This window comes from Cimex lectularius, unplaced genomic scaffold (genome assembly GCF_000648675.2).
Source record: "Cimex lectularius strain Harlan isolate CLEC.00 unplaced genomic scaffold, Clec_2.1 scaffold226, whole genome shotgun sequence".
NCBI classification, from domain to species: Eukaryota; Metazoa; Arthropoda; class Insecta; order Hemiptera; family Cimicidae; genus Cimex; species Cimex lectularius.
Window position 1 is genome coordinate 1,301,056 of NW_019392846.1, and position 14,755 is coordinate 1,315,810.

General features: G+C 31.9%; 1 protein-coding gene across 1 annotated transcript; it reads left to right on the forward strand.

The window, feature by feature from the left end:
* The first annotated feature begins 647 nt into the window (after window positions 1-647).
* LOC106666949 (transmembrane protein 189) lies at window positions 648-13,742 on the forward strand. The gene is made up of 4 exons (XM_014394499.2): window positions 648-1,067; window positions 11,217-11,428; window positions 11,485-11,703; window positions 12,686-13,742. The coding sequence occupies exons 1-4, from the start codon at window positions 860-862 to the stop codon at window positions 12,959-12,961; spliced, it is 915 nt and encodes a 304-aa protein (XP_014249985.1). The 5' UTR covers window positions 648-859; the 3' UTR covers window positions 12,962-13,742.
* The last annotated feature ends 1,013 nt before the right edge of the window (window positions 13,743-14,755 follow it).

The following is a 14,755-nucleotide window of genomic DNA, read 5'->3' on the forward strand; positions in this document are numbered from 1 at the left end:
TTTGCATTTACAAAATAATTGGTATACCTCTTTCCTTTGTTCATTTTTTATGAACAGTAACAACATTAAAAAATGTAACATATATAGTTGTGTATTTTTTTCTTTTTTTTAGCAGATGAATTAATTTTATTTGGTATCGTGGTCCGCTTGACCAAATAAATTCTTATTAGATTTTGGTTGAGATAAAAAAGTCAGTGTCACAAGCGGGATTCGAACCCACGACCTTCGGCTAAATACGCCGCTGCTCTACCACTTGAGCTATCGTGACTTCGATCCACTTATTAAACAATGTTAATCAAATATTTAATTACTTTACTACTCATTTTAAAATAACACTTTTTCAATATATGTTTGTTCCTTTTTTTACCCATTTTGATGATGACATTAACTAATTATTGTTGAAATACTCCTTATGTCAAATTACAAATTTCATTGATTCCCCATTTTGTAAAGTCCCAAGAACTCAAATTGTGTATATAAGTGTAATATGCATGTTTAGTGAAATATCTAAACTTTTTCACCCCTCTCCCATTAAATTATTTATTTAAATAAAATAAAAAAGATAGAAAGGTGTACACAATGGGTATGCATGCCCAGCTTCAATTACAGTTTGTTACCATGGTTTTACAGTGTTTGTATTCAATTAGAGGTGCTGAAAGAGCATGCCTGTAGAGAAGCCTGTGGGTTACTTGGTCAACTAAACCAATTGGAGTTTTTGCGGCAGAGTCAGTCCAACCATTGGTCCACAGGTACCATCCCAGTTGGCACTCCTGGGAAACCGCTTGTACATTTTGTAAAAGACTTTCGCCGATATTAAAAAGCATTTACGTTAAACGATTCGGATGATATTTAAAAAAGGATGCCTGCTTCGGGCTGTAGTGACTTTTCGGCTGTCGCCTCGAATTTCTTCCCGCACCTTGCAAAGTCGGAAAAGGAGATTCTCGAGAATTCGATGACCGAAGATGACCCAAATGCTAATTCGTCGATTGTCTCCGAACATACGGGTGGGCCCAGATGGGGGCCAAGGACCAAGGCTGCTCAAAAACTGTCGAGCCTTTATACAGTTGGTGAGTTTGTCAAGAAAATTTTTGAATTAAATGATTAAAATGTTGTTTTTTTTCGATTTAAAAATCACGTATTAAAATAGAATCAACGTTTTGGCACCTGTGGTTCGGCAATTAAGGCATTGACACAGTAACTCATTCCCACGAAAGAACTTCCAAATGGGCTTTTTCCAAAAACATTAGCACACTTTGCTGTTGTGAATCCCTGCAAAAAATGATAAAATAATAATAATAATAATGCTAATTTTTTAAAATCTATCAATTGAAAAAATTGTTTGCAATTTTTCTCCTTTAGGAAGGTGGAACTTTATTATTACAAAATAATATTGTATGGATTAATTCTTAATAAAAGATTATTTTCAACACATGACTAAGAAATGCTTTACTGTTTATTGTAAATAATAATATTCTACCTTAAGGATAAGTTAAAACTCTAAAATTTGTTAGTTGATATCAGCCGAATATCAGCACCGATTGTAGTTAGTGTTTTTATTTATTTTTCACACGTTTATATCAAGTATAAATGCAACAGTTCTCAGTGAGTTGTGTCATAGGTCATACTGGTATTGATATTTTTAAAATTGGGTCAATTGCCGCCTCATTCTAAGAACTCATGCCATTCAGTCCCTTTTACCCGAGCACACATAGACGAAATACGAAGGTGAAAGTAATTGATTTTTATCTTCATGGCCCCTTTTATTAGATTTAATGCTCGCTCTTGAAATTTAAAATAGTTGATCTTAGAGGATACAAATCTTTTTTTACCTGCACCTTTCTACGGAGTGGTATAAATTTAGATAACAATTAAAGCCAGTTTTATCAAACTTTTTTAACGGGTCACCTGTTGTTTCTATTGATTACTTTCCCTAGATAGGATCTCTGACAAATAACTCTCAGATTTTCTTTCTAGAAACTATGCAGTTAAACCTATCTATATACTATTATGTCCTTTTCAACCGTGACCCAGTCATCAATTATTAGTTGATTTATTGATCTATCAGTATCATCAAAGTATCGCAAGACCTTTTGTAGTTGTGTAATAAAAGGGGCCATTGAAAAATACTTCGTATCAAAGAAAGGATAATCAATTGTATATCACTTTATAACAACATGAAATGAATAGAAAAAAAAATTAAATTATTGGTTTTTGGATTTTGTTTATTAAGCAGACAAATTGAAGATGCATTTGTTTAACTTTGATTAATGTTCTGGCAACTTTTGTTTTAATAAACAAAAATGTGTACATTAGGATGTCGCTGACCCTTCATTCGAATCCAATTTACCAGAAATTAGTGTCATGTCAAATATATTTTATTATAAAGTTCTTATTTCTATAATTATTATTAAATTGTGCAAAATGTATTGCATTACAATTCGCTTTTGAGGAGTTGGAGTGGAAGATTTGTTGAACGCATCTGACAAAATCGGTGAGAATGGCCAAGGCACAATGGTCAATATTTATATATTAATTAGAATAAATGGATTCAATATCCTTTCACATTATACAAGCTAAGTTGTAAATAATTTCTGTAGGTATAAACAATTATGAAATAATATACACTGATATATACGAATTGAATTAGAAACAGTAGTTTAAAAAAATAATTAATTTACAATAGATTATGGGCGGACCACAAGAATAGAAATGGTGAATGATGGAGTGACTGCGGTGTTCAGTCCTTTTTAAAAAGATAGTTCCTATTCCCAGTAATTACTGTTAGTAAATAATTAATTATTTACTGTTAGTAGGAACTATCTTTTTAAAAAGGATTGACCACAAGAATTTCCAATCCTGGGTGTTCGCAGTCTGGGGTCAGACCTCTTGGTCTATCCATCCAGCTTCCAAGGTTGGGCTCCACAGGGTACCAACAGCTAGGTCATTCCAGCCTTCCAATCAGTTCCTAAAGCCAAACCCATTCACTCTTAAATACATTCTTTCTTATTTATATCATTCAATTAGAGAGGTGGAGTACTCGATATTCCTCCATCACCATTTACACCTAATATAAAAGTACCCTTATTGAGGGTCAATGGGATAAGTTTGGGTGATAAGATTTAGAGGTTATATGAAGCAAAAACAACTTTTTGGGCTGTGCCTAGCTTTTAGTGGTTTATTCCACCATCATCAAGACTGTTTATTAAAAAAAGAAAAACACAAATACAGAGTAATTTAATATTTGTGTTAATTTTTTTCTACACCCTGATGATGGTGGAATAAACCACCGAAAGCACAACCCAAAAAGTTGTTTTTGCTCCATATGACTTCTAAAGATCTTATCATCCAACTTAACTTGCTGAAGGTCAATAAACTTCCAAAACAATCACCAATGGGATATTCAATATTCCACCATTCACGCCAATAAATACATTCACTCTCAACACACTCAACACACTCTACGGACACAAAATTATCAGTATTGTATGCAATAAAACAACCCTGTTTCCTCCAAAAAATTATACTTCGAACCCAGATACTTGCTGATGATTTTCATATCAGGTGGCATTCCTACTATGGTCTATATGGGGTCAAGGAATTGCACCCTTCAAATAGTTGGGTCACATTGAGCAATATTTCTCTACGTGCCGAACACTTAGACAGGCTTTGGCCCAAAGTGTCTTGTGTGTCAACCTCACATGGCCTATTCTTAATCTGGTGAGGATGACCCCTCTTCTTCGAATCAACGTTGCTCTCGATACTTGAGAGCTTCTCTGCCGATCTGACCCACCAACACTGCCACTTTTTATAATCATGATTTTTATTTAATTTTTAGCAGAAAAGAGCCGGATATCGGTGGTTCTGAAGGTTGGTACATCCCAGCCTTAGCTGATCGTCCGCTTTTTCATTACTAGAATATTGCTAGTGGACAAAAATAAATAGTACAACTGAAGAAATATATTATATCAAAATTATGTGTAATCGTCATACTATAATGAACAAGCTATATACTAAAAGCTGTTCTTTTGTTGTCTTACCAGAGTGGGAAACTTTGTTTATTTTTATCTGTAATGTAATTATGTACATTAAAACAGTCTATTTGGACGCCCGCGATGGCACAGTGGAACCTCATTACTTTAGGAGTTTATTCCAAATAAACTTTGATGAGAAATCGTTGAAAAAGAATTATTCTTGACCTCTTAAAAAAAACATAAACAAATATTCTCGCTTTTATTAGGCTTCATTTTATTTCCGCCTTTTCTGAATTCTGTTTCTCTGGATATGATGTAATTTATCGATCTTACGAATACGTTACAAGTTATTGCATAACAATAAAATTCCAGTCTGTTTATTTGAAATGTTACATATAAAATTAACAGGCTGACTTTCCTGAGAAAATGGTATGTAAATTTATATAATTATTTATTTTTCAATAAGACAAAACAATTATTCTTTAGTGGTTAATGGTCATACCTTCAAGCGATCAACGATTTATCGATTTGGTATATATTTTTATATTTAATGTCATTTTGTTAAGACATCTCGTACGTTACTCGTAAGGAGTTCCAATTGGTAGAAACGTGGAATTGTACAAGCCATTTTTTTTAATTTGTGAAATGAAACTATGTAAGATTTCTATAAATTTTAAATAAGCAAAACGAAGTTGGGAGATGTTTCATTACAAGACACAAGCCTTTAAAATGAGCCCCGATCTGTTGCCTATTCGATAGATCATGCTGAATCGGAAGACAAAGCAAGGATTCGTACATACAACATACTATTCGCGGTTTGTTTAAAACTAAATTGCAAGACAAAGGTTCGCTTCGTTCTGGTCGAAAAATATTAGAAATATGGCCGAGATTTCTGCCGGGCCTTACAAGCGGAGAAATAAATCAGTTTAAATATGTTTTTGTAATTGTGTTTTCATTGCAAATATTGTGAGATATCCTTTTGTAGAAAGCGGAGCGATAAAAACTACTGTTTGATAGTTATTTATCATGCTGGTCAGTCTATCCTCGCTGGTTTGTCTTTGTTATTTCAGATGCGTTTCAGCATTTCGCCATATTCAGTGTTTGGGTGATGACGTGTGATATGACTCCACAGAAACCACCCAAACACTGTAGAGTAGCTCTACAATTTTTAGATTTTAGGTCATAAGTTAAAAAAATATGGAATTAATAAAACTTTGAAAATTAATTAAGATTTTTTAGTTGAGATAAAAAAGTCAGTGTCATGAGCGGGATCCGAGTGAATCGAAGTCACGATAGCTCAAGTGGTAGAACAGAGACAGTATCTAGCCGAAGGTCGTGGGTTCGAATCCCGCTCATGGCACTGACTTTTTTATCTCAACTAAAAAATTTAATTAATTGAAAGATATTAATTAGTCAAGTGGACCACGAAACTTCCTTGAAAATTTTATTTTATATAACCGGTTCTAATTTGTTTACAAAGGCCCAATAATTAGTAATTTTTTGTGTGTCAAACATTAAAATCGGACTTCCATTAAAAAGGGTTAATTTCTGACAAATTATCTTGCTGTTTTGTGTATTTTCTTATAGAAATATTATATATATTTAATGGTATATCGTTTTAGTGGTTGTAAAGCTACATTCCTCTTCTTTCAAATAGTTTTTGACGTTTTTTAGCCGGTTTTGAATTATAGCCGTTCCAATTAGATATTCTGCTAACATCTTCTCAAAAATCGGAAAAGTTTTAGAGGTCAAAAATCGATAAATTTAAATTCAAACAAAAATTTATATTTAGGGGTTCGTTTGAGTACTAAAACGAAATCTCTTATTGGTTTCACATTAAAAAAAAATTATGACCTAGTTGATTTGAAAAATATTCGGTTTTTAGTTATTTTTTTCGTTACTGATAAACACTGGGCACTCTCAACACGACACGCAAGAATGGCACAATTACACAGAAGAGAAACACTTTGAGCCCTGAAGATGATCTCAATAAAGATCGAAACGTTGGCTCGATAAACCTGAAACCTACATCACACCAGACCGCATCTCACGATTTCTGAATAGTTATTGATAAACTTTTATAGGTTTTACTATATTTTTATTGCAATCTACCAAAAACAATGCTGTAAAATGATATATTCATATAGTTGATTTGAGTATCAAAACGGCCGAATAAAAATATTAAAAAAAGGAAAATTTTAACTTAAAAAAAAAAAGGTGAAACCAGTCCGATATTTTGGTGTGTAGAACCACCAAAAACAGTTTGGTGCAAATCCGTGACACACCAATCTAGTCGTTCCCTTTTTAGTTAAAACGTAAAATCCTTTTGTTAAATATTTTTTACTTTAAATGAGAAGGTTTGACTAAGAAAAATTAAGATAATTTTATCATACAAAACAGTCCATTTTACACTCTCAATGAATTTTTTAACACAGAGGTTGAAACAAGTAAAATAATAAAATGTAGATAGTTAAAAATGAAAATACGACGTATTCAAACAAAATGTAAATCTCGTTCACAAATAAAAATATTAATTCATTCATTCATAAAGTACATATAAAAACGCGTCAATATCGGAAACACCAAGTATTGATAAATTTTCTCCTGAAAATCACTCATTGTAGTGATACATATCAGAAAGTTATACTCTGACAAACAAAAAATTCCACCCAATTGATTTTTTTAAATTTTCTCGATAAAAGAAAATTCTGCACTTAATTTGTCTCATTGATTTTACCAATAAATATTTGTTTATGCTATGTTTTAAATTGGGAATATCAATTAGAGGTAAACACATTAATTCTTAAATCTTAATCCAAAACAAGGATAAAGGATTTGACAATGTTTACTTTTTACGGAATTTAAAAAATTTTCAGTCTCATCTGTATACTGAAGCAATAAACTGTTCAGTTTTCATCTCTGTTGTCTTAATTTCAATTTTTAAACTTAAAAACGTAATTTAGTGCTGAGGATGTTGCGCGCGGTGTGGCACTTATTTTGATGATGGACAGTCCATCACTTCCTGATACACTCCACGATTTTGAAAGAACTCTTCGTGGAGGATGGGCTAACCTCCGGCAAAAAGACATTTCCAGACTGGTAAAAAGTATGCCGAGGCGTCTTCGAGATGGAATGAAGGCGAGAGGAGGAAATACGCGATATTCAAATATTAATTAAAAATTTAATAAACAATTTTATTTTTATTTTTAATTTTCTTTCCGTCTTTTTTATTTTTCATTTTCCTTAGCAATTTTTTTTGGCGGTGTTGGGGGTTGGGGGGAGCACAAGCACTAAGGGTCATGATTGTCCCAATGCGCCACCCAAACGCGCAGTGCGTGGGATATATTATGTATATTTACTTCTTTTATTTATTTATACACTTATTTATTTATTTTCCCTTTTTCCTCCCCTCCTTCTTCCTTTTAATATATTTTATTAATCCAAAACTGTGAAAAAGAGGACAAACAGTGTGAGAAGCTCATATTTTGTCGAGTAGATTTGCTGATTTGAGTAAATTAAACAAATTACGTATACTATCGTGGTTATCGCGTAGTATTTCTTGGATTCTGTATATAATGTGCATGACGTAAGTGTATGTTGATTGCGATGAACTGATTGCACATTTCGCAAATTGGAGGTGCCTCTCGAACAAGAAACTTTGATTAATATATAAAAATATATACAAATCAAGTTATATTACAAGTGGGTGGAATGCCCGTCATTGTATAAACAAGTAATACCGCTTTTTGACTTTTAATAGAAAAAAACGTCATTGTTTGGCCACGACCGTCAGAAGTTGCCATTTTATACAGGCATTATCTCAACCGAAAACTGGTTATTTTGGCCAGGAAAGCGTCTATTAAAAACGATACTTGAATCAAGACATGGCATGTATCCGGTCTCGCATAAAAAATTGCTAAAAGCGCGTTTTTATCGGGTAGTTTGCGTGATTTTTATTTGTCCGGTCGTGCACCCTGTTCGATTCGATCAGCACCGGATCTCTTAATGAAACAATGGCGTTCCTATTTTCTTATACGATTTTTACTCAGAAAAACTGGTATCGACTTACACTTCGATCCACCAATCAACCAAAAAAAGTGCTAGATAAACGATAGTTAGAAAATAAATAATATGTAACGGATTCGAAAATTTCAAGTAACGAGGCTTTTCTAAATTAAACTATGAACAAAACTGTCTAATAACTGATGAAATGGACGAGTACAATAGTTTGAATCTAATTAGAATAATCAGGGACGATGAAACTTCTAGTAAAAATCTAAACATATAATTATTATTAACTTAAATTTAAATAATAATTAAACTGGGAAAAAAATCAAGAATTTGATTACATGGTTTCGTTCTCTCGTCTTCTTCAGTGCTTTAGAAGAAAGAAAAATCTTTCTAAAGCGCCATCGACATAATCAGAAATTCATGAAGACTAATTTAATTTTAATAATAATATTAATACTAATTAATAATAATATTACTTTCGAAATTAATCCAAGTTACAAAAAATGTTTAAATTTAGAAATATAACATATATAATATAACAATATAAAAGCAAAATAAGAAAACAAAAGAAAAAATTACTTAAGTATTAAATAATTTGTAAAGTAATAGAATAACTTAAAAGAACGTTTCATATAAATATACCTAAAAAAGATCACATTTATCATTGTTGTTGTAAATTTTTAAATTGTCATTGTAAAATAATATAACATATTTTAAAATATTATAGAAATAATATAAGAAAACAATTACATAAAAATATGTTGATTAGTAAGTAAAAATAAAGGTAATTTGTGCATATGTAGTTTAATTACATTCAGTAAAAATTTTAGTATGGATATGTATACATCTACATACAAACACGTGCAGAAGTGCAAGTTAAATAAATTATACGAAAAACATTTTATCATTACAGAAATACTGAAAGATAATTTAACTTAAAATATACATAATAATTCAAGATTTAACATGTCTGTGTGCTTGACTGTAGAATGAAGAAAAAGAAGAATTAAAAAAATTATTGGCTGAACATAACATTCACTTTTATCGTCAATAGTCATTTACTTAAAAAGGAAAGAGGAAGCACTGTCGATTATGAGATAAAACATTTTATTGTTATATTTCAACCGGATCTTGGTATGGTTTGGATGAAAAACAAATTCAATTATTATCTGCCAAGGTAAAAGCTAAAAACCCTTATTTAACTTTTTCAAACTTGATGGTGATTCTTTGGCATTTACATCAGGCTTGGGGATAACAATATCAGAAACTTAAAATGAAATGAACATATCCTGAACATCGGCAGAAAAGGAAGCTTTGTTGCATTTAGTTAAACTTAAATGCACATTTCCATCATCTTCTAATACTTAAAAATTTAATTATACTAATGTAATGATCAAGATTGAGGCGTATCTTAATCCAAAGACAGTTCTGCCAAGCTTTCAACTTTATTTGAAGACATCAGGACTTCTTTGTGTGATTAATTCACTCTTTTACTACTTATAAAAATGGTAGTTTTATGATGTAACATAAAAGTCAATAAAATAACGATTTTCTTCTTTTGACAGGAAAAACCACGGACAAGTATAAAATAATTGTTTTGTTTCTTAATTGTACAATTTATATCTTTATAATTATCACAGATATTTAATACAATACAGCTCTATTAAGTCAACCACAACCTCGGTTATTACGATAGTAAAGTTATGTTACCTACATTCGACCCATAATAGAGTTTACACGTGGTATTTGGAGCCCCTATAAAAAGCTCATTGACTTTACCAAAATCTCCAAAAAATTAAAGCTGTACAGCTATATCAGCTAATTTAAATTCCTAGATTTAATGTCAAGATTGTAGAAAAAGGCTTGTCGAAACAAAAAAAATGCTACAAATTAATATGATCCTTCACCTCAACTACATACATCCTCAAAAACTCATGGCCATAGCATGAAACCTCAAAAACAGCACTTCTGAAATTAGTTGGATCCATGTTCTTCTCAAACCGCATCATAGAAAATTGTATAATCTGCCTTCAAATGTCATCACCTCTTTGTTATTCAAATCAAATCTTGACATCATCTTTAATCAAAAAGTCTCTAACTCTTAGGGAACGTCTCTAACTTTTTTTAAAAATTTATTTAGTATATTTTAATCGGAATTTTATTGTGAAATTTGGTTGCCATACCTAAGTCATTAATATTATATTAATTGTAAATTATTATTTATCTGCAAGGATTTTGTTTGTAAATTTTATACACTTGCAAATGTATCGTTTGTTTCATAATATGTTGAGTGGTTTTTGGCATTACATGTGGTGTTTACTCCAATTGTTCATGCAACAATAAATTCAAATAAAAAAAATAAATACAGCTTTCAACCTATATTGAGTTTTTAATAAATGGTTTCAACAATCTTTGAAACTCTTAACTGTGACAATCCTTGGTTCTATGACTCAGTCTATCTTCAAAAAAATTTGAAACCATGTATTAAAAACCTAATTATGTCAATTTTTAGACATAAATAAGATTGTTTTTCCTGATGAAGACTTTAAAATAGATTGAAAGCTTGGCAGGTAAAAATTGAATTTGTTTTTCATCCAGACCATATCAAGATCCAGATTATTCATGTGTAAAAAGTGTCGATTCGTCTAACATTTTAAACAGTTATATTTAAAAATCGATTGTTTGATTGACAAAAAACTGTCCTTGAAACAAATAACAAATGGCACGAGCGGGATTCGAACCCACGACCTTCGGCTAGATACGCCACTGCTCTACCACAGACCTAGATCCACTCAGACATCAACTTCCTATCTCAACCCCACCTTATGAGTTTTCCCTCCTTTTTGCCATTTTTATTTTTCAACCTCTAAAAACTATATACCTTCTTTTTTGAAAAATTTCTGAATAAAACTGAGAATTTTAACACATATTAATATTGTATGTCTTGGTAAGTGTTCTTTGCCTTCAAATCCTTTGGCAATGTCCTCTACAAGCCTGTAAACTGATGTGTTCCTGATCCAGACCCCCCCGCTGAATATAGCAAAATGATAAAATGCATCTGACAGACCAGCCAGCAGGATAGGCTGACCAAAATTATCGGTAATGACCAAAATGATCGGTAATGATTAAATAACTGTAGGTGATTCTCACGGCACTGAGCATCTAAAAGATGTCTCAAAAATTTTAAAATTTAATTAATCCAACTATATGTTAATTCATGAACTGAATTTTCAGGAAAAAGGGCTCAGGAGTGCGTAAGTTTGTTCCTCAGTGTGATCCTCCTGGTTGTGAATCTTTTTTACCTCTTGTCCTACATAAAATTGGACAATATTGGCACAGTTATATTATTAATATTCTGCAGCATGGTAACTGCAGATTTTATGTCCGGCATGGCACATTGGATCGCTGACACATGGGGCTCCGTAGAGCTGCCCGTCCTGGGAAAAGTAAGCCCAAATTGTTTTTCAAATCGAAATCATTCACATTATAATATTTTTTCCAGCACTATTTACGGCCGTTTCGTGAGCACCACATCGATCCTACGGCTATAACAAGGCATGACTTCATAGAGACAAATGCCGATAATTTTATGATGCCTTTGCCAGCACTGATATATTTATTGTACGGTTTTATATACTTGCCGCCTCCTCAGCTCATGAGGACTTTCCCGTTTAGATGTTTTGTATTCCTTTTGGCGTTCTTCATATCAATTACCAATCAGGTAAGTTGAAATTTAATATTATCAATGGTGATTAATTTTTAAAACTCATTTAATGGACCTTCATAATTACATACTGTACTGTCTGAAGCCTTCAAATTATTGAACAAATTTGATAATCCATCATTCCTACTTTTAAATTAATATTGGCATGACGAAGGCTTATCGAAGAACAGCTTGCAAATAATTAATGTAAAGAAAAAGGCTCAATTAACTTTAAATTTATGTCTTGATCGATAGTTGTATGGTTGATATTGATATTATCAATCAATTATTCAATGAGACCTCTGTTTTTCCTTCTGAACAAAACTTTAAATTGATTGCACATTCTATTGTCAAGATAAACCACAGAATATATGAATTTAAAAAAAAAATTGTAATGCATTTATGCACCTAAAATGTCTGTGCACAATAAAGAAAACCCAAATTTGCATCAATGAAATTATAAACATAATATTCTCTATTATTCTGTACAGAAAACAATAAACAAGTCAAAGAAGAAATTATGCTTATTATTGAAACTTGATTTGTAACATAAATTTGTATTTTTATATCCCATAAGGTCTTGAAAGTTGGTGGAACAAAATTTTTAAAAAAAGCAGATGATTCTTGTTTAAAAAATGCAAAATACTTATTTAATTGGTGTTTTTTATAAGCAATGATTAAATCATTTATTAACTTACAATTAATTAAGATTTTTAGTTGGGATAAAAAAGTCAATGGTACAAGCGGGATTCGAACCCACGATCTTCGGCTTGATACGCCACTGCTCTACCACTTGAGCTATTGTGACCTCGATCCACTCGGACACTAACTTCCCATCTCAACCCCACCTTTCGAATTTTCCCTCCTTTTTGCCATTTTTTACTTTTTTATCTCAACTAAAAACCTTAATTAATTGTAATATATTAATTGGTCAAGCGGACCACGAAATTAGTGAATTGAATGGAATCATTTATTAACTCTTATATTTACTTGTTTTAAGATTCATAAATGGTCCCACACATATTTCGGACTGCCGAAATGGGTGGTGTTGCTGCAGTCACTCCACATAATTCTACCTCGCACCCATCACCGCTACCACCATGTGGCACCTCATGAGACTTACTATTGCATAACGACTGGTTGGCTCAACTATCCCCTAGAGACGATTAGATTTTGGCCCACACTCGAATCGGTAATAACAACCCTCACAGGTGCTAAACCGAGAGCTGACGACTTGAAATGGGCACAGATGAGGTTTGAGAAGAGCGAGAAATAAAAATAAATTCGCACACTAATAAAATTTTGCTACATGTGCCTTCATCACCGTACTACATTGAAAATTGTGATGTATTGAAAAGAAAAACTAGATAAACTGTCGCTGATCTAAAGCAACTCGCCGCAACACTATATTTGTATAAAATAAACACCTGCTAATAACAAATATAAGCATAATGTTTTAAAACAATTAAAATGTTATCTAGGGTGTTTGAAATGATTAATTTATTGAGCTGTATGAAAACATTTTTATGGGGAAAGATCATTTCATTATGTTCAAATTTGTGGAATTTTGTTGAGCGGTCTGTGAGGTTTATCTGCAGCTTAAACATACTCAATAATGCAGGCCTGCTACTGTTTGTAACAGTCAAATATTTCTGTGATTACTCTGTAAATTTGACATGTGAAACGTTCTATTTTGTTAGAATCTATCAGCCTATATAAAAGCGAGTGTTTTTTGTTTTTTTAAATAATTATTAAAACTCTAGTTAATGCATCAGTCTGTTGCACATTGTGTGAACGGGCTTATCAATATAATTACATTTTGTACATTGTAAATCTACGTACTTCAATAAAACCAGCATATCAAGCAACCAAATAACAAGCTTGTTTAAAAGTCTGAAAATAATTTTAACTGCTTGGTTAACACAAACAATAGAAAATACAATTTAATTAAAAATTGTGGCATTTGAAAATATTTTTAAATAAAAAAATTAATTTTTTTAAACAAAAAACTTAGAACTATATCCTGTGATGAATCCTCAATTATTAAAATTTTTGCAGTAAAACTCACTTTTATACATTTTATATATTTAAGAAACTTAGCACTTTCTTTAAATATTACACTTAATTGTTTAACTTTTTTATATATAAAATTTCTAATAGTAAAAATTTGATGGATAATGAACAGCATTACTTTTTTAATTTGAAAATTAACATATGAGATGGAATGTTGTAAATTTGTCATTAAAATAGAATAGAATTTATAAAAAATTTGTGTATATTTTTTATTATTAATTAATACGCCTATTTTTAAGACATCAGTCTCAATTTTTTTTATTTCTTATTATTACAGTACTTCACATTTGTCAGCCTCTGGTCCACAAAGCACAATTTGGAAAAGGAAAAGGCCATATGACTAAGCGTAGGTCATACAAAAATAACACCTTCTGGCCAGAAAGCGATCACGTAGATGTCCAATAAAATAAGCCGAGCACATTTTCAATTTTAGAAGGCTCGGTGTGTACAGTCAATATATCATTGTACCTGCACATAGTCTTGGCAGTGGGCACAGATCGCTATTTCACTTCCTCAGGGCTCTACAGATTTTTAAATGTATATAGTGTATGTATTTATCTATTAGAATGAATGTAATTTAACAATTTGAAAGTAAGGGGTTGTTTAACCCACCCCTAGGAATGTTGAGTACTCTGGTATGAGAGTGTGATGCCTGCAGAGTGAAAGTAAAGCGAGAATAGAGTGGGTTCAACCATGCCCCGCGGAATATCAAGTACTCTGGTGTAAGTGTGTGGTGTCTGGAGAGTAAAAGTAAGTTATTAGTGAGAACAGAGTGTGTTTTAAAAGGGGGCATTGGTGGGTGCAACAGTTTAGGCATTGACACAGCGGTCATTACTGTAAGGTAAAGGGACTGGATTCAAATCCAGCTGCCCTGCATTCGAACCTGGCCTACTTACAGAAGGGCTTTCTTCAAAAACACCGGCACCCCGAGGGTTCATATAACCTCATAATTGAAATACCCTCATTTAAAAAAAATGGAGTGGGTTCAATCCCACCA